Source organism: Lates calcarifer, linkage group LG21 (genome assembly GCF_001640805.2).
Source record: "Lates calcarifer isolate ASB-BC8 linkage group LG21, TLL_Latcal_v3, whole genome shotgun sequence".
NCBI lineage: Eukaryota > Metazoa > Chordata > Actinopteri > Centropomidae > Lates > Lates calcarifer.
This window is the reverse complement of record NC_066853.1, coordinates 10,945,218-10,966,954: the sequence shown is the minus strand read 5'-3', so window position 1 is coordinate 10,966,954 and position 21,737 is coordinate 10,945,218. Positions and strand designations below refer to the sequence as shown.

The following is a 21,737-nucleotide window of genomic DNA, read 5'->3' as shown; positions in this document are numbered from 1 at the left end:
TCTTCGTTGTGTTGCTCCAAGTCATGTGTATTGCGGCTTCTCTGTTTCCTGAAATACAATAACAGAGCAGTAGTCAAGCAGTAGAAAGAGAATTCTGCTTTCATTTCTATATTTTCAGGTCTTTCTGATCTTAGATGATTTGCATTGCAATTGTAGCTTCTGAATTTTCAGAGCTACAAGTATCATCTTTTCAAGTGGAGCTAGTGTATTCCAGAGTTTGAGCAACCCAGTACTAAAGGCTCTGAAGCCAAGAGCATTGCTGAATGGGGCTCAAACAGGCTGTGTGACCTGTATTCCCACAGTGCACACTTATTCCCAAATGCATCACATCCACACATCTCAATTTTTTCTAAATTCAACTCAAGTTTCATTCAACATGTCTCCTCCTGGTCATGTGTGCCTTCCCTGCAAAAGGTGACCACCACCAACCACCACCATTTCCGAGTCACACAGTTGATCAATTTTGAAATGAACATCCATGTCTGAAAAAAACTTTTTAGTCATTAGTCATTTAAATTTTTTGGAGCTACAACAGGATACATAACAAGAAAATACTCAAAGCATAAAGCCACTAATATATTTGCACCCCCACATAGTCTTCAAATACACACCTAGCTTTCTGTCTCACACCAAGTGGGAAGATTTTTCAGTCTTTTTCAGTGCTTTGACAGATATACATGCCATTACTATGCCACTAGCAATCATTAGGTAGCCTTAGATGTTAATGAATCACTTGTTTAATCAGACTCTTAAATGGTACTCATGCTCAATGCACACATAATTCAAAACTCTGTGTCATTCCTTTTTTCTGAAAGGAACCAAATGGAGCAGAGATTTACCTGTAGGGACATCTCTCTTTGGTGCCAGCTTTCTGCCTTTGTTAGTGAATTGTGCCGTCTCAGTATTTAAATCCCAACTCAGGACCCATTTTTCTTGTTAATGCCTGAAACCTGCTTAAAGTCCCCACTGTAAGAGCCATTTTCTGCCTTTGTCAACTGACTGCGCTCTCAGTTGTTGGCTCAGTTTTCCTGCAGACTACTCTTGTATCACTGAGTGCTCTGATACCCACTCACATACGAAAACGGGAAAAATTCAACAGTGCACATAGAGTCGACTGATAAAAGCAGACACAGAGGCAGATTTGCTGGCACACAGGTTAAGAAGCACTGAGGCATGTGCACATGGATTTGCACACAGAGACACAAGATCTGCCCCCATTTTGCAAAGTTTCTGTGCACTTGTTCTCTCTCCGTTTTCAGCTCATTTGCTTTAAATATTCTGCCATTTTCTTTACAGAGAAGCACAAAACTGTTGTTAAAAATTAACATGACCTAGCCCTTTTTCTAATGACCTAGTAGAATATCGTCAGAGCTTCCATGGCTCCTCTTCAAACAGGACTGCAGAGCCCTGTGAGAGAATTGTATCTCAACTGCCAGTTTGCTGAGCTCTGGAGAGCAAGTTTTTAAGGATAAGAAAACAGTTGAGTAAAGTGAGGAGGGTTGTGTGAAGACATCTTGAACATCTTAAGGTTTTAAAAGGGAAAACTCCACTGTGGTGTGTGAAGCTGAATGTGAACAACGCCCACCAGTGCACCTGGCGCTCTGTGTGTGTGTGTGTGTACTTGCTTGTGCATATATAAGAGTGCGCTTCCTCCTCCAAAGTTATCAGTCTACAACCAGACTCCTCATGGCCAGGGAATAAGAGGCTGCTTTAAAAGTCTGCATTTCTTTATAGCTTCAAACTCATAGCTTTATTGCTGTTTTGCTGTGGTGTGCAAAAGAAGGTAGATGGAATTTCTTGTGATTTTGCCTTCATGGAAGACAGCACTTTCATACCCCCGTATAGACTTTTCATACCTTTATATAGTTATTTTTATATGATTTTGTTCTCAACTTCACAGAGGTTTCTAGTGGAAGTGGTTCTTTCCTGATTTTGTTTTCCTTTCTTTTTTTTTGGTCAGCATTAGGTGGAAGTTTTGAGATGAGTATGAACTGCAGCAGATATATCAACTTTTAATAGCAGTTGTGTTTCCATTTCTGCCACCCAGCACAGGTCCAGTTAATAGACAGTTTTAACGTACTTGACTTTTTTATAGAACAGCTGGAGCTCAGAGAACGAGAAACAGCAATTCAGGGAAAATGACCAAGAAAAAAGCAGAGGAGTAAAAGGGAAAAGCATTTGGCTTGATAACAGTCAACAGATCCCTGTGTTATTGATTGCTGTTGGGTTTTTACTGGTGTGACTGATGTTTTCCAGGTCTAATTTTATTAGTCTGTACTTAACCGGGTCAAACACAGTGGGATAGAGGGAAGAAAAGATACAAAGGCAATATTTTCTGGCCTTACTTCAAGAGAATTGTGCTTCCTAATGATGAAGGCCATTTGTTAGAAATATAGAAGGCTTTTGCTGCTCTTTACACACATAAATCAACAAGAAGCTTGAAAGTGAATTATGGTTTTCACTTAATTAAGTGTTGTAGCAGAATGAAAACATACATTCATCTTGGCACATTGCTGGTCTGTTGCTCAGTAGGTGTGAAGAGCATCTATGTGACCGTAGCGGGTTTGTGTGTTTTCTTCTGTGTTCCCTGTTATATACCAAATATCATAAGTCATACTCTGTAATAATGTTGCAGAAATTGGAAGGAGAGTGAAAATGTTTGACTTTGTCTTCCTTGACCGCAAGTCAGTGCTTGAAAAGTCTCAGCAGTCTGTGCAATATGAAATTTTTTATATCGTGCTTTATGCAAGCCCAAACATAAGCATGCACAGATGTCACATTAAGCCAGTGAGGTGACTTGTGACTGTTTTAAGGAGTTAATGTACAGACAGACAGATTTACTTGTACAGTGTTGCACATATGGTCACTAACTGGCTGAAAGCTTGACTGACTCTGAGCCAAGACACATTTTGTTTTCTCCTCTACTTTTTACAGAACAAAGCTGACAATTTTCCATAGTTGTATTGTCAATAAATCTTATGAAAACACCTACACCAAAAATGTTTTAGTTCATCTTTCAGTATTTTCTGATTTCTCCAGCCTGTCTTTGGCCCTCAATCCCAAATCCAGTCAGTCCTATTGAAGACATAAATTTTGAAAAGGATTCACAAATACATTGTTTTATTTTTGAAAAAGGCTAAACAATTTACTCACAGTGCTGGGTGCTATAGGTTTTAGCAAATGTTTCACAAACTGAGAAACTTTCCTCCCAAAAAACACAAGAGCATCAATTGTTTCTGTGCTGTGGCATTAACATATAACCTGTAGGTCAGGGTGAATCGATAGGTCAACAAAATGTTCGTTGAACACTGGAGACCTCTGCTCATTTCCAGTTTCCTACCAATAGTCAACCCTGGTTTCTTGTCACCATGACGATCATGGTTAAATGGCTGTTCCCTAACCTCCTAACCAAGTAGTTATTCTAATTCAAATTGCGTTTCTGTTCAGACCTAACCAAACCTCAGTGGTCAGAAATCAAGCTTTTGGTCTTTTCAGTGAATTTGGAATTAACAATGAGAAAAATTAAAAAAAAACATTCATTTAACACACTCACTTAACTCTTACATGACTCTACCTTGTAATCTGGTCTCTGTCAACCACCTCTCTGTTTGCTTCTGTAATATAGGCTATTGTCACTACACAGCATCTCTATTTAATTGAACCATGAGTCTGGGTAGATAAATTGAATCCATATGAAGAATCAAAGTGTAGAGGTACTCTGACAGAGAGAGTCACAGAGACACAGCAACAAAAAGGCAAAGCCGCCTAATCTGATGTCAAACTGATCTGAACCCTCTGCATGCAGCTACAGGTGGAACAAACAGTTGCTATGACAACAGGGCAAGTCTCAGTAACAGTTGTGCCACCTGATGTGCGCAAAGTTCTCAGATGTTCCCAATTTCAGTGTAACTACTATTTTAGTTGGTTTCTCTGTGAGGCAAATCAATCAGCATCCAACCAGCTGCCACACAAGTAAGTGTTTCCTACTGTGGCAATGACAAAACAATTTCACTTCTATTCCAGCTCTCAAAATACAGCACCACAACATTTCTGCTTATGCTTTACCCTCCTGAAAGAAGAAACAGTGGCTTTGAATGACTCTGTGGTGAATTACATGCACCCAGCTGTAGGCATTTTTGTTAACACAAGTAGTTGATAGTCTCTTGAACAAGCTCATGGTTAAACAAACTTTTGTGCACACATTTTTTCTCTTTTTTTTGCATAAGCACATAAGCTTGTTTTGTTAAAACATACTCAATGAAACGTCTTTGTGCAACAATAAAGAAAAGGGAAATCTATTTTCCCTTTGTTTTGTTTGTTGTTTTAAAAAAAAAAGTGTCAGTGCGATGAAACACTATATACTTGTTAATCATTGTTATCTGATGTCATGTTGCCAAACTAAGTTAGTTGGACCTGGATTCACGAGCTGAGTGCAGGGATAGTGCAACAGCAAAGTGGTACATAACACTGTCTTTTTTATGATGTAGTGGAGCCTGAGCACACCAGTTTGACAGTTGCATTATTTGAAAAATAGCACAATAAGGGTGGCTCCAGAATACATCATGGCTGGGCTCTTTAAATCTTCCCACAACATCAACTAAATGGCACAACAGGACATAAATAAACAGACAGCTGAGCAGAGAGTTGGTTCTCCAAAAGACAGGTTGTAAATAGGTTTATGTTTGGGTGTGTGAGTGTACATGTCGCTTTTGTTTGTCTACTTTTTGCCTGGATCTAACAGATTAGCACACGCCAGTCTGTTCCTGATTTTACTGCCTGGCTCTGCTTCAAACCCACAAATCTCACTTTTCACTGAAGGCTGTAAACTTGATGTGAACCATGACCTCCAAAAGTCATATGGGATGCCTTCCCCGTTCCTCATGACAGTAAAATCTTTGGTTAGGTTCTGCAAAGCTGTAACATTTAACTTTAAAGGGGCGCTCCAGTGATTTAGCATTACACTTACATAAAGTTGTTATGGCTTTCAAGAGCTGGACTTTAAGAAAAATCATCAAAATCAAAGCAACACAGTCTAGGATATCCTGATTTTTAGACTCAAGTATAGGTCAAGCCCCCGGAAACACTGAATCCTGCATTTCCCATAATGTAATTCAGAACCATATTCCATTTGACCATTGTTGTCTGGTGTCAAGCCCAAGCCAAAATAACCCTGATGGCATCATCTCCACACACACACAGAAACCTGACTAGAAGAGTAAAGTTTGATTTGTAAAATGCAGTACAAAGTGCAGTATCTGTCCAGTACAATTTGCCTTTACTGTGACTGTACAATATGTCAGTATCTCGTCACTACCATTGCATTATCTACACAGCATACATGTGTGTTTTTCAGGAGAATCCATATGTGATGCTGCGGCAGAACCATCAAGAACTGGAGGGAAATGACCGATATGAAGGCTTCTGTGTGGACATGCTTAAGGAACTGGCAGATATTCTCAAGTTCAAGTATCGCATCCGGCTGGTGGGGGACGGACTGTACGGGGTTCCTGGAGCTAATGGAACGTGGACCGGCATGGTCGGAGAGCTAATCTCAAGGGTATGAAAATATATACACATGCAGAGGCTGTAGTGTGGAGTACAATCAAGCCTGAGAACCATAAATTATCATATTTATCAGATTGTATATACATGTAAGCGCGCTAATATCTGAAGCACTTCCTAGAGGCACTCGTGCACAAACACACAAATGCAAAAGTGTATCATTTAGCTCTCATGTGGTTCATAGCCAGCTTCATAGCAGCTTTCCTTCATGTCACACACTCTTTTTTTTTCACTCGGCAGTTGGCCTTTCCAGCTTAACTATCGTATTTTCCAAAACAGTCACGGCTTGTTGGTGGCTTGTTCCCTGTCAGCTCCTTTCCTTTAAGTCTTCTGAACTGACCTTAACAGACTTTCCTCTTGAATCAGTCTATGTTGTTGATGTTAAATCTCTGAGTGAGGTCTTATACTCTTACAGCTATGCTGTATGAAGGTGTTAACAGGCAGATAAGGTTATATAGAGGAGCTGAGGGGAAAAGAGGGGGAGGAAAAGAAGTGAAACAGGAGGAGGAACACTGGGGCGAGGAAGAGGAAAAGGGAATGAAGTTGAGAGGAACTGAGTCGATCCTAAGTGGTGATCTGTCTTAATTCTGTGGGCTAATGGAGGGCAAAGTCATTAAGTATGTAAAGCAAGGAGTGCCTGCTCTTGTTATTGTTACAGCCTGCCACTACCCTAACACCCCCATCCCCTTCCCACCCCATGTAAGTTGCCTGTGGAAGGCTGACCTTCAGGGGGGCCACAGTTGAAGTCAACATGTGTCTCTGACAGCAGCTTTAGCTGAGGAGTGGCAAGGTGGGGGGGGCAAAAGTCAAAATGTGCTTGAGAGGGATTTGTCATGGGACGAGGGATGTCTGGAGGGATGTTCTGCAGTGGACAGAAAGGCTTGAGCTTGTTTGGTTAAAGGCTTAGAAAGCAACGGTAAAGATAGGCAGAGTAAAAAGATTGCGAAAGAAAACAAAGGAACAGCCATGGTGGCAATTCAAATGGATAAATTGAGAGGATATGAAATATACACTTGGAAAAAGAAAAGGAGGACAGCCTGAGGTTATTCCAGACAACAGATACCTGTGTCCCTGCCAGTACCTTTCAGACTGGACAATATTTCACTGTATGACAGCGATTAGTTTGACGGGTGTCGGGCAGCCTGAGCTAACAATGAGTCAGGCCAGGAGGAATCGAGCCTAAAGTCTAAGTACAGTATGTCCTGGTTCCTTAATTCACAATGTTGCAGTTAGAGAGAGAGTTAGAGTAACAGCATCTGCATACAGCATCTCCAAAGACTAAACTCTTGAAGTCAAATGCTACATCCTAGAGGATAATGTTTAATTCATCCCTCAAATTCAACAAAGTTTTATTTTATCCTTTTTTTACTGAGTTAGCATGATATGATTGAATGCAAGTGGAAACAGGTATGATGCAATATTGAACAGCTAGCATCACACTGTGAGTTTTTTTTTAATTTTGTTTCCAGTTGTACTAGAAGGCATAACAGCAGGCAGGCAGAGGAATCCAGTAATCAATATTAATATTCTATTGTCACATAAATATTTCAGTGGCTGTTACGACTGTGTGTTCGTTTTTCAAAGGATCAGTGACTTTCTTTGTTCAAATTGCCTGGATGGTCGTTCCCTGCGCATGGCCTCCTCCATCAGACTTTCAAACGACAGAGAGAGAGAGAAGAAAAAGACGAGGCGGAGGCTGGAGACAGCTGATGATGGAGGGTCAAAGCCTGCAGGCTGAGGATAGAGCAGCAGGAGACATTAGGCCTCAGTGTGGAGTGTAGAATGGGGGCGCGGTCAAAGAGGTGGAAATTTTCAGTGTAATGCGCTAATTGAAGCACAGACGGAGCGGGACTGGGGCTTTTAGGTGAATCTCTAAATGTCTAAAGGTCAAAATAATTACATCACATCATGACAAAATGGGTTATTGTAGCAAATATGCTCATATATATTTGTTGGCTCTCTCTTTCTATGTCTTCTTTGACGTAGAAATTGTGTTTCTGTGGATTTTGAGTGGCATATACGGCACTGCAGCAGAGCTCCCCTCTCCTCACTCTCATCCTCCCATTCCCCTCTGTCTCCCCAATCCTCTTAAGTTCTCCTGCAGCAGACAAAGAGCAATGCGTTGCTGCTTTCACTCTTCGCTCCTCAGGGAGATGAAAAATCCCTAGCAGTTGCACTTTGCTGGCCTGTATTATTAGTAAGGAGCCATCCAGTATTCAGCGTACATTGACCATTTCTATGTGTGTGTGTGTCAGTGTGTTTCTAAGTGTGTGTTTTACCAGCAGCTGCTTTGTCAAGTGATTTGTCTTGACAGTGCTCCCTTGGCCAGCCACAATGGTTACCCTGTGCTCTCTTGTGCCCTACACACATACACACACACACACAAAGTGCCAATGCTGGATTATCCTTGCCACATATAGCGCTATTGGCAGACAAAAAAGCTGTGGTACACGAAGGGGCATTATTAGGGAATTAGCAACTAGTAGTCCACTTCTTATGTCATCCTCGTCTTCTTTTGAAACACTCAAATTATGCATCAATTATACATCCTCACAGCTGTCTTCAGCATGCCTTTGAGTGTATGTCTTTGACTGTGTGTTTACATGATGTGATTCTACTCGTCCTCTGTGTTTCAGAAAGCTGACCTGGCAGTCGCAGGCCTCACCATCACAGCAGAGCGTGAAAAGGTCATTGACTTTCTCCAAGCCTTTTATGACCCTCGGCATCAGCATCATGTACCGCGTCCACCTGGTGAGTTACAACCCACCAGCCCCCCCCCCAACCTCCCCCCCCACCCCCCAATCCACACCTCCACACCCTGACCGATCGAACTGCCTCGTGTACAGCTTGCGGATATATCGCAGCACGCTGTCAGCCATGTCTAATGGCTGGAAAAGAACTACTCTCCCTTTTGGTCTATAGAGTCTGTTTTTTTTAGACTGCCTAAATCCCTTTGCAAACTTTACTCCTCCTCACCTCCCAGCTACTTAATTTCTCCATCACCTGTGTGTTTTCTTGGCTTTACTTTCCTCTTTCTGCTTTCCTCCTCTCCCCCAACCTTTAGTCTTGGCTTAATGCTTCTTCTTTATCTTCCCAACATCCTTCCGCTTCTGTCTCAGCAGTCTCAGCTTTTTCACAGTGTCCAGTTCTTTTCACTTCTCCTGTGTTCGCCCATTTCCTCCTTCTGTTGCTGTGCTCCCCCCATCCTGCCAGCACCAGATGGCGTGTTTGAATGTGTGTGAACTTCCTGATGAATGTAGCAGTTCCACAGTTGTGTTCAGCTTGCCCTCTGATTGGCTTTGACCATCTTATTCACACAAGCAATGCCCTCCATGCTCCGTAGAGAACAAGCCCAAGCAACAAACAGTGAAACAACAGCAGTGCAGGTGGAAATGAGCCAGTGTTTGCAGAGTCAGTGTTCCATTAATCATCAGTCCTCCCCCCAAAACCCAAGGTGACACCGCAGGGCCCAGTATGGCACTGGCCACAGTCTGTACTGAGCTGCTCTGGCACGTGTGTGAGCTAACATTAGTATAGTATCCCAGAGGGGCATTTACTCACATTCCCTCTTGCTCCCATCTCCCTTTCTTGTAAACCTCCCTGCCTCTCACCTAGCCATAGTCTGCACACAGCACTAATAGGTGTAGCAGTGAGGGACTCATTTGAGCGCCAACAGTTGGGGAGACTCAATCGATGCTCACAGCAGGTGCAGTGTTAAATGGGCTGCGGGGTAGCGTATCACCTCTGAAGTGGGAGGCAAGCAGGCAGGTGGCAGCATGAGGTGGTGATATGGAGCTGATGTCCCTCAGGGCTGGCACACAGCGTCACAGAGTTGAACCAGACTTGACCTAGTTGACGCCAAATTCCTGACTAAGAGGTAAATAAGAGAGAAATGAAGAAAGTGGTTGTTATTGACATAAAGAATATGGAGTTTTTGAAAAGATAGAGAGAAAAGAGGAAGGTACGTGATAAGAGATAGGTAAAGACAGGTGTCCCCTGTCTTTGTCTCTATCTCCTCATCCCTCATTTCCTCATCCTTCCTTTAATTTCCTATTACCCTTTGGTATTTTCTCAGATCTGACTCAGAGCAGCCCCTCAGCATGGCTCTACAATTCAATATTTGAATTTCTGTGACTGCACTTGTTTAGTTCTAATCCACTGACTATTGATCTGAGGCACACTGATTTCTATGAGGGGGTTTGCTGCTTATTTCAAACTTTAAATGAAAATTTCAGTCTGATCAATAAGAATGGCGAATGCAATAAAATAAAGGTGCCTGTTGGGTATTAATTACCCTCAGACTATTGGCTATTTAATCTCCATTTCTCCTCTTTGTCAGTATGTATGTATTGTACGTCTGTCTTTCTCTGTGTTTCTCCTTTATTGTGCATCTTTTTTGTTTTGTCATTAATTTCTATTTATTAAGGCTGTGACAGTCATTCCCATTCGGAGCCAAAACAAAATGGACATTATTTTTCTTAGTAACAACAATATAGTAAAAGGCATAATCCTGTTTAGGCAGAATTTCTCATGTGTATTACAAACCTATTTCAAACCGATTCCACAATATCACAGCCTTTTTAAGCACAATTCAAACCAAAGACAGCAAACCTAAAACAATGTATTTCCTGTATGAAACAGCAGAAAGAAGCAACAAACCTGGACTGAACCTCCGTTGGTTCCTCCACTGTAAAAACTGTCATCTGTCACAGTCAAGTTTTCCAGGGGGTGTTCAGAATAGTGGCAAATCACAGCACTTAATTACCTGTCACATGATTTTGTGACAGTGTTTTACATTACACGAATAGACAGGGGATCTGATTCTCTGGAGGGATCACCGCTGCCTTGTCTGTTGATTCTGTTGTATGATTTCCGATGCACCAGACTGAAATAAAAAATATAGCAACAAATCTCAGACAGCTTGCAGCTTGTCTGCAGAAGATGAGCTCTGCCTGCCCAGGATCTCCAGCGGTCCTGGCTGAGTTTTTTGTGCCTGGTTAAGGATTTGTAGCGCTTGTACTGCATACTGTCATGTAGCAGTGAATGTTATATGGTGTGCTTTCTGTCCTTTGACATGCATGTGGTTTGAGGCCATATGAATAAATCTAATTTGCTCATACACACAAATCAAAGAGAACACCTTCACCTCTGCAGCTGGTACAATATGTGTCACTGCTGGCCTGAATTGGACGTCAGAGTTATGAACCCAGACATAACCCAAAGCTACTGTCAACCTCTTCTCATAAAAGCTTTCCCTCCCATTACATTCATCATCTGTGTGACAAAAAAACATATTCCGTAACCCAAGATCCCAACGCTCCGAGGTATTTAATATCTGTGCCAATTCCATCATTTAAACATTTCCTTCATCTTGGGGACTGTACAACAAAGTAAGCATATGTGTGTGTGCATAAGAGGAAGTGAGAGTGGTGCTTAATTAGACATAGGAGTTAATTAGGGGTGTGTGGAAGCTGTGTCAGATTCAGCAGCTGCCCTGAGGGTAGAGCGCGACATATGGAGCTTTATTGACTCTCTGGCCACACACGACCCCAGACAAAATTACACAGTCACAAAAACATGCAGCTCTCTGCATAGATATTCACACCCACATACACTCACTGAGCACTTTATCAGGAACAGCATGCTAATACTGGGTAGGGCCTCCTTTTGCTCTCAAAATAGCCTCAATGCTTCGTGGCATGGATTCCACAAGATGCTGGAAATGTTGACATTATTGCATCACATCATTTCTGCAGATTTGTCCCCTGTGCATCCCTGCTGCCAATCTCCCATTCTAACCCTTTTTATATACAATCTATGGTTTTCTTACATTGCAAAGGTGTTCTAATGGATTCAGATCTGGTAACTGAGAAGATCACTTTCCTTTTGCTTCACACCATTATACAACCATCACCAGCCTGGACTGTTAATACAAGGCAGGTTGGGTCCATGGATTCGTGCTGTTAATTCTAAATTCTGACTCTACCATCTACCTGCCTCAGCAGAAATCCAGAGAGGTGGAGCCAGGCAAGGTCTTCTGCTGTTGTAGCCCATCTACCTCAAGGTTTCTCGTGTTGCATTCTGAGATGCTTTTTCTGCTCACCACAGTTGTAGAGCTTGGTTACCTGTCTCTCTGTCAGGTCCAGTCCAGTCTGGCCATTCTCCTATGACCTCTTCACCAACCAAGAGTTTCTGTCTGCAGGGGACTGTTGTGTGTGAAAATTCCAGGAGATCAGCCTTTTCAGAAATACTCAGACCAGCCATGTGACACCAACAATTATGTCATGGTCAAAGTCACTGAGATCACATTTTTTCCCTATTCTAATATTTGATTTTACATACTGCACTGCTCACACATAAAACTGTAACACACAGTTGCATACATGTAGAAAAAACACAGACATAAAGCCTAAGAGGTAGCAGCATGTTGTTTGAATGTGACCCTGTGACCTCCAGCAAATCAAGTATTCTCTGTAGATTGCCCCCACGGCCATCTAAACAACCTTAGCAGCTGACAGCATCTGCTCTGACACAATTAGACATGCACACACTATCAAAGAGCAAAGAGAAAAAAAAGAGGGAGACACGGGGATGGGAGAAGAAGAAAGCCAACATAAAAGAGAATGGGCGAGAAACAGGTAGAAAGAGAAGCAGAAGGTGTGGAGAGAAGATGGAGAAATGAGAGCAGAGAGGCAAGCAGGAGTTGAAATGACAATGGAAAGTCTCCTTCAGTGAGTCGGTATTCAGGCAGGCAGCCTCAGGGGGCAACAATGTGGTATGAATACCAAGAGGGAGGATGACTAGGTGAAATCCTTGACTGGATAACCTCACCAGCTCCTTCAGCCACCCTCCTGGCATGCAGGCAATCCCCTGGAGACAGACTGGGGGGGGCAGGCAGGAGTAGGAGGAAATGAAGGAGGGACAGTGGGAAGAGAACAAGGGCAGTGCAAGGTAAAATGAATGAGCTCTTTATCTATGTGTTAAGAGGAAGAAGGGACATACACACACTATTATAGGCAGCAATTCCTCGCTATTCTATTTGTTGAGATGTACTCATAAAAACAGGTCATAAAGGATGTTTTGCCCTCTGTGCCACGTCTGTATTCTCTTCCATCCTTTGATTTGCCTCACACCCTCTTATCATCTTAACATGACGATAAACCTCTGTAAAATGATTCCCCTGGTGCTAATAAAAATAATTTAAACACAGCAGCAAATGTTTATGTGTGAAGAGCGAGGGCAACCTGTAACTGTAATGTATACTCATATACTGACATTTAGTGCTCGTTCTGCTTTGAAATCTGTTTATAGCAGCAAGTTTACTTTTGATATCTAACTTGTGTGCCAAGGCAACTATAAATGTCAGTACCTCTAGTTTGTTAGGTCATTATCTCTTAGTTTTGGAATCTTCTGCCTCTTCCAAGTTTATATCTCCCATTCAACAGTTACTACCAGACTAGCCATGGTTGCTGTGGTTTCCTCAGCAGAAGTCAACTACCTGCTGCTTGTGTGTTCAGCACTGGTGCTTCCTGTGCACCGGGTTGCCCAAGCACGTTCTATACCTGCCTTGCTGTAGATGACTGACAGCTGCTGACAAGCTTTGACACAAAAACACACACATACACAAACACATAGCCACTGACAGTCTGTCTTGCACACACAGACTAGCGTCCTAAAATGAAGAGAGCAGACCACCAATGTGAAGTCACTGTTTAAACCTTAGGTGGACTGGAAGGTACTCATCGTTTCTTCAGTTGCTCTCTTAAATCAGAGATAACTCATGACTGGCTAAATACACTCAATATTTGTGTACATAAGTATTTATAACTGTGCTAATGTGAGTGGCACAGACTCTAGGGTAGGCAAATGCACTGTTTCATAATTACAACACAGGAAACGGGAGTCACTTCACCTATTCTACAGGTCACCTCCACCCAAATAAGGTTTCAGTTGTGTACTTACTGTACTGTGAAGCTGCAACAAAGTGAAATTAAACCTTTAAACATTTGCATGCTGCGTTTACACATCCAGCAAACAAAGAGCAACATTAGCATTCATTTGGATTCATGTTTTAAAATGTAAATCCAGTATTAAGTTTCCTTTTTGATCTGTTTTTGGTCTTCATGAACTCCTGAAGGAAATATGTGGCTCTTTAGCTGCTAAATGCTCCGCTATGTTCATCAGCCTGTCACTCACTTGGCTGTGTGCAGTAAGTTTATTGGAGCTGGAGTAGAGTGGAAACAAGGTTGATAAGAGCAGTGAGTGAATCAAAACAGTAAAAGTGTTACAATAAAAAAAAATAATAAGCTGAAAGGCATTAAATAGAGGGATTGCAAAGTCAGGTGTTAATTATCTGTTGGTTTGTCACTACTAACAACCCTTTTCGCATTACACATTACATCATAATATTGATTAGCGCAGCTTTAAAAACATTATATTGGCAGACATCTTAGTGGCCACAATTATGTTCTTTGTTATCACAAGATGATGATTAAAGGGTTTCATTAAGCCTGTTCTTTCTAGGGCTCAGTTTACTAGACCTAAAATGTTTGTAAAATGGAAAATAAATGTTTCCAGAGAAAAATATCCACATTTTTCATTTTGGAAATGTGCACACAAATTTTGAATACAGTTTCTGCAGTTCCCATTTAGCCTATCTGAATCTCTCTATGCTCATTAGTGTGTCTGCTGCAGCCTCACTATGGATAATTTAAACTCCTGAAAATACAACTTTGTCTCTGAGTCCTCTGAGTCTTAAAGCACACATATTACAGCACCAGAGTCAAGAGTTCTCAGCAGAACAACTCCCACTGTTTTCCTGTTGTCCTTGTGATCTCTGTCTCTTCCTTCCTTTTTCTTGTGTGTCTCTATTTGTGATCTGCTCTCCTGCACCTTCACTTCTCCACCATCTGTTAGCATGGAACTCTGCTGCATCTCTGCAGCTCTCTTCATCTTAATAATAGCACCTTGGTGGGAGCTTAAGATGTGGACAAGCGGGGCAAGCAGTTAACAAAATGCTGGTTCAGCATGCACCAAACTGGACCCAGCAAACAGGAGGACTCATGTCAGCACATACTGCTGTTGCCCCAATAATGCCAGTACCAGCTGAAGCAGCTTCAGCAGGGGTTGTCACTTTGCAACAGTACGCTACCTCTGAGATGGCCATTGTGTGTTTCACCACTCTACTGTTCTATTTTCAGACAGCTATCATCATCATAAGCATCACACTCTACAGATAGACAGACATTAAGTCTGGCAAGCTGATTTGAATCATGCTAAAAATGATACAGAATCTCACTCTCCTCTCCTGCTTTCTGTCCCTTTCCTATTTTACTCAGTCAGGCTAATATCCAAGTGATTACAGACACATTAATGAATTTCATCTCTGCGCAAGTCTAAATGGGGGTTCGTTTATCATAACAAATGCCCACCAAAATAATTTCACCCTCTTGCTGCAAATTTAATTTTGGAGGGCCTCAGAAATGTATTACTGCAGTGTTTTGGCATGCGTGATGTCCCAGAGGAGTACCTAATTGAGTATTTTTGCATAAAAGTGATTTTGGCTCACTCAGGTGGGCTCTGTGGTGCTGCCTGTTGATGTAGAAATGGAAGACAAGGAATTTCTATATGAGTGAGTGCATCTGCCTCATAACAACACTTGAACAGTTGGTAGTTTGATCACCTCCACTATTTAACACCTCTGCTGGCTCTGACAACCACCTTCATTTCATAGTCATTAGCAGATGGTGGACGGGCATGCGTATGTAAATGGCTTATATTCCCCTGCTGATGTTCGGTCAGCCAGGCTATATGCTGAACATGGACACAAGAAATATGAACATACGCACACACATAAATAAGCACACACAATCACTCTGATGCTTGGCACTAGTTCACCAGTAATTGGTTTCATTTAGAGGACAATAGCTGGTGGTGCTGAATAATGAAACATTAGGAATTAGCCCCTATATTCCCAGTGGTCTACAAGCTGCCAACCTTATTTCAGCCATTGTATCGCCACGACTGCTGGTTACCAGTCCAAACCGATACATAATGGCCCATAGCTGCTTTGCCCCAACTAGCCTTTCTGTCCAAGCCAAAGCTATTAATCTCTTTCCTTTTATTCCTCCAAGCTGGGACTCCCAGTCATACAGGAAGTCAACTATAGGTCACAGAAATGAATTTCTGTTTAATATAGCTGTAATGGTTTAGTTGATTATTTGACCTTTCTCTCTCTTTTGCGTGCAACTTTGTATGTAGAGTGCAAATGGTGGCTGTTGTCTTTATCTCTGTTAATAATTTTGACCTCTAATTCTTCTTCATGAATAGATGTAATACTGTACCTGATGTAATTTAATATAAAAGTATAGTATATACCAGTTACTATGAAATAGTTGTCAGTTGATTTGATTATTTCTACTTTTTCAGTGCCAAATTCAGGATATAAAAATCTCTTATCTGTGATGTTGTATCAGTATACAGGCCTGCGCCACTCTGTTGACAATTCATGGGAGACTGAGTTTGTGCTTTCATACAATGTTGATCTGAATGTTTACATGCAAATGAGATTCATATAATTATGGTGCTATCAGTTAGGGACAGGAAAATCTATGCTTATCACATCAAAAGCCCTTTATTTACTGTCCCAGTCACCTTTTCCATCTTTTCCAAATTACACAGGCGGAAGTAAACGTTGGTTAACACAGACCAAATTGGGCCTGGGGCAGAGGAATCAACACTGAAATTCAGTAACATTTCTCCTTAATTAATCTTAGCACTGTAAGGAGGTGGTGTTAATGCTTTTTTTCACAAGCTAATTAGTTGGACTTCCCCTTTACAAGTAAGTGTTTCACCTCTCACCTCCTCCTTCGATAGAAGTCCTTCATGTGTTGGCTTGTGTGATTTGAACATGGGATCACATGTTTACTTGGCCTGAGCAGGCTTTAATGATTTTAACTCTGTACTCTGTGTGTGTGTTTTGTGTTTTAGGGACGTAGGCCAGGCTACTTCTCCTTCCTGGATCCCTTCTCCCCTGGAGTCTGGCTCTTCATGCTTTTGGCCTACTTGGCTGTCAGCTGTGTCCTCTTTCTGGTGGCCAGGTAAAGAGCTCACTGTAGATATGACAGAGGGAAAGAAAGAGACACACAAAGGGGTAGAGAGCAGAGAGTAAAAACAGTTTGTTTGGGGGTTATACAGGGGAGGAAACAGGTGTCGGTTCTCTTGCTTTTCTCTGCAGTTGATCTTCCACATCACAGTGAAATAGATGTTCTCCTCCCAGTGGTGGGTCTCCAGCGTCACACTGACACCTGCTGGACAGGCCGGGAACTGGCACAACTGCTGTTCAAAACACAATTATGTATACAGTTGAAACATCATTACATCAAAAACTTACACTTTAAACTTTATCAAAAATGCAAACTGTGTGTCATATGTAACACCTTCGGTAAACACACCATCAATACCTAGACATTACCGCTCTAAAAATATGTCCTATGGATTGGCTAGTCTAATTTGTCATATGAATGATATGGATGTTGAGTGATATGATTTGTTCATGTCAACCATGTTGATATCTCTATTTTTGTCGATGTTTGCCAAGATCAATAGTTCCTCTAAAATCATACTGGGCATTGTGCCTCAGAGGATAGGTCCACATTTATCCAGGTCTGTCCTAAAAACAATACTAAGTTCAACCGAAGAAGCTCATATGAAGTTTCAGAAGTCTGAATTAGACAAGTGGGCATTTACCAAAGTTACAGTCTTTGTAGTATCAAATTCCCTCTTTGTCTTACGTTCCCCACCACAGCTCCTAAACACTTTCTGGGGAAATATAAACAGTGAATTTCATGCTAAAACTTGAAGTAGGGAATAAATCTTTTCAAAGTCAGTATGAACAGAAAGAATAACAGCAACCAGTAACTCTTTCAATGTACTTGTGGACATGTGAGTATTAAGATAGATTTAAGTTTAAATCTTTGTTAATTTTGACAGATCAGAAGGTAATTACACTCTAGTTTTAGGAAAGAGACAGCACTGTTGTTTCAGTCACACACATGACAGAGTTGTCACATAACCTTAGCTTCATGCAACTTCATTTGAACATACCAATTACATTTCCTTCACTCGCCCCCCACTCTTAAAGTAAGCAGCACATGGGGAATAAAAAGCAGGTTGGTTCTCTCTAGAGAGCCAAGGTGACTTTGTGCTCAGTTGACTGTTAGAGTTATTGTGTTTCCTTGTCTTTCACTCCCGTTCTTTCTCCATTTTGCTCTCTCCCTGTCTCTTGAGTTTTGCTCTCATCAGAATGCTTAATCCTGCTTTCATTCACTCTCTTGCTAGCTGTATTACTCCACAGACTGTCTCAGTTGTCTAACCACATTATCTTGTTCTTCCCCAGATTGACACCTTATGAGTGGTATAACCCCCACCCCTGTCTTAAGGGTCGCTGCAACCTGCTGATCAACCAGTACTCGCTTGGCAACAGTTTCTGGTTCCCTGTCGGAGGCTTCATGCAGCAAGGATCTACCATTGCTCCCAGAGCTCTGTCCACACGTTGTGTCAGCGGAGTGTGGTTAGTATTGGCTACAGAGACACAAACACATAAATGCATCTGCATGTTTTCGGCTTTCAAATCCACACAGGTATACACCCATTCAATTCTTTTATTTTTTTGCATATTGCTCCATCACTGAATGCATTTCATCTCTGCTGTGATCTTGAAGCTTCATTCCAGATTTCTAGGACATCAGGGTTCAAGATAAGATAGTTATGGCATTTGTGCATGTTCATATGTAAGATATCATCTGTGTATGTCTGCCTTTGCAGCTAAAACTTCACTTCCTTTCATCCAAACTGAGTATTGCCACCTTTATCCATACACACCCACCCATTCATCCATCCACTTCTTCACCCACTGAAAATGCTGCAGTGTCTTCTTCTCTCAGGTGCGCAGTTATTTTAATCCTCCTACACTTTCACCCAGACAATCTATCTTCATACACTAGCCTGCTCATTTACATACTTTTATAGGTGAATACATATGTTCTTGTCCTCTGCTTTTCCTCCACAGGTGGGCCTTCACATTAATCATAATCTCATCCTACACCGCCAACCTGGCTGCCTTCCTAACAGTCCAGAGGATGGAGGTGCCGATAGAGTCCGTTGACGACCTGGCAGATCAGACGGCGATAGAGTATGGCACCATGCACGGAGGATCCACGATGACCTTCTTCCAGGTCAGAGGTTACGCACATCATTGCATGTGATAGATTGTTTATACTCGTAGATCACAGCCACATACACATACTCACCCCAGAGCCCTCTGTGATCAATGGGCCATCACTGATGTTATCCTCCTCATCACCTTCCTGTCCTTCCTGTCCCTCTCCTCTAACCACAGGTTTTATCTGTTTCCTGTCTGTTCTTCGCCACAACCATTCAATATCCCTCTCCTCAGGGAGATGGGGCACTGTCCCAGTCCCTAAGAGAGACACACACTATTCTCTTTCATCCTCTCAAGATCTGACCTCAGAGAGAGAGAAAAAAACAGCATGAAAAAGAGAAAGAGTGTGTTACGGGGGAGAGAGACAGTGAAGGATGATATCAAGGGGAGGAAAGAGAGACATTAGCCTTGTGTTTCTGAGTGCTTTTACATCCACTGGACCTTGAGTAACTCAGGGAAGACAGGCCTAGATAAAGTAGAGGACAGGTAGAGATGTTAAATGAAGTTTCTGTTCTGGATGCCAAAGCTACTCAAATGGAAAAGGCTGTGCTGAAGAAAAAAAATCACATTTAATTGTTTTACTGCTTTCAGAGAATCAGAGTTTGAATAAATCAGTCAAGAAAATGAAAAAGAATAAAAATAAAAATAAAAATCAATCTCCACTTCTGCGAAAGTAGACATGTATGTACAACTGACTTTTGTTTACTCTGTGCATTTTCCCTCTGACATCTGACTATGTCTGTGCCTCATATCTCATCTTTCAACATTATGCAGAACTCCCGGTATCAGACCTACCAGCGTATGTGGAACTTCATGCACTCAAAGCAGCCCAGTGTGTTTGTAAAGAGCACGGAGGAGGGGATTGCCCGTGTCCTCAACTCCAACTATGCCTACTTGCTAGAGAGCACCATGAACGAGTATTACCGCCAGAGGAACTGCAACCTGACTCAGATTGGAGGACTGCTAGACACCAAGGGCTACGGCATCGGCATGCCACTGGGTGAGTGGAGGATGATGGCGTGGAGAGGCAGAGATGGGACAGAAAAGGTTGGAGTTCTTATGGATATCAGCAGCTAAGACAGAAGACAGTTTGGGAAGTAGGGGGAAGGAAAGTTCAGTGTGAAATGAAGGCAGCAAAGGATAAAATATTTTGCTTAAATGTACTCTATAATTCATGTTGAAGCAAAAAAGGGGGAATGAAGGGCAGGGGCATTAGTTGGCGGATACACCATAAACGTCACATTGGAGAATTAAATTGAAAACTAAAGCCTCAGCAAAGCCAAACCATTATCTGCTATCGTGAAGGAAAATGATGCAAAAAGTGAGAAACTAAAAAAGACTTACTGCTAGACTTTAATAGAGCAGCTGTTTCCATGCTGTGATGGGAGAAGTGAGGGCGAGAGAAAGGGAATTTGAAATATTGTTCCTGTTGAATGTTGAACTGTTTCTGTACCACTCGATTGCTGCTCTGAGAGTACACTGGGTTTACTTACACTTTGATCTCAGGTTGAGTCAAACTGCAGATAGGGGAAAACATACCTTAAAGAAAACAAGATTAATTCTTTTGATGTTTAAAGGATAGATACTCCCACTCTTTAGTGGATAATGTTCCGTACAGCATACTGAAAAATCAAAGTAAGTCCTTTAATCTTATTTGAAATTTTATTTTTGTTCAAAAAAAGTCCTCTAATGGAGTGACATAATGCCACATTTACCTGGACAAATCAAAAGAAAAAGTCATGAAAATGTCATTTGTGTGTTGGAACTGGAAAAGTGTGGATCTTCTTTTGTCCAGAGGTACAGCTTTAAGGTTGAATGCAGGTTTAAAGACACTGTCAGGACGTTTTTTGCAGTGTACATGTGTGAGCTTTGCCCCTCTCTTCCCTCCAGGATCAGTGTACCGTGATGAGTTTGACCTGGCGATTCTCAAACTGCAGGAGGACAATCGCTTGGAGATCCTCAAGAGGAAGTGGTGGGATGGTGGCAAGTGTCCAAAGGAGGAGGACCACCGCGCCAAAGGTTTGTCTGTGCTTAATCCTCATCTTGTCCTTGTTCTTTAGCTCCACTTTAACTTTTTCCTCCCTTTACAAATCCATCTTCCCTACCATATCCCGTTATCTCTCCAGGTCTGGGTATGGAGAACATTGGTGGCATCTTCGTGGTGCTAGTGTGTGGCCTGCTGGTGGCTATCTTCATGGCGGTGCTGGAGTTTGTGTGGATGTTAAGGCAGACACCAGGAAATGAGGTGAGAGAGGGCTATCTAACCTGCATCTGCTTTGTCTCCCTCTCCCCTCCCTGGCACCCTCCCCCTCGTGGAGCTGCTAGGCTCTCCCACAGTGCGCAGCTTTGACAGGAAGTGTAGCAGGCGTCTTCTTCTTCTGGGTTCCTCTTGAGACCCAGCCTTCCTCCGTCCAGTCTATGAGACATAATCTGCACAAAACCAAAGATATACCTCACTTATACCTCACTCAGAGTAAATGCATATATGGATTATTTTCTATTTATAGCAGTAGAAGATTCATACATATATATATTACATTGAATATTGCACATAATATAGAATATTGAATGTAGTTAGATCTTATTGGTGGTGAATATATGTGTACAGGGTGCTAAAAAAAAATTGTGATTGTTTTATCTTAGCCTTAATTCAGTTATTTTTTTACTTAAAAGATGGCTGGCATTGTGTGCACATCTTCAGTTATCAGAGACTAGAAGTAATTCATTCCATCACAGGGTAAATGATGGACAGTGATCAAATAGTATTAATGCAGCCATAACATTACAATAATATTCGACTTTCAATGCAACCAGATGTAGGAAGTAGAGGGGTTTCTAAATGAAAGATTTCTACTTTAGTGTGACATTATTATTATCCTAAAAAGTGTACAGAATAAATGATCAATCGAAATTATTTCTATAATCATATAAGTTTCATTCTAAAGGACTATAG

The 21,737-nt window shown here is 41.8% G+C and overlaps 1 protein-coding gene across 1 annotated transcript in view; it reads left to right on the top strand.

Moving 5' to 3' along the window:
• grik4 (glutamate receptor, ionotropic, kainate 4) overlaps positions 1-21,737 on the top strand; it is a 262,394-nt gene that overhangs the window by 234,199 nt on the left and 6,458 nt on the right. Inside the window, 9 exon segments of the mRNA XM_051065501.1 lie at positions 5,354-5,557; positions 8,199-8,258; positions 8,260-8,313; positions 16,552-16,661; positions 17,960-18,133; positions 18,632-18,797; positions 19,559-19,784; positions 20,675-20,803; positions 20,911-21,029. Coding sequence (XP_050921458.1) covers positions 5,354-5,557; positions 8,199-8,258; positions 8,260-8,313; positions 16,552-16,661; positions 17,960-18,133; positions 18,632-18,797; positions 19,559-19,784; positions 20,675-20,803; positions 20,911-21,029 — 1,242 coding nt within the window.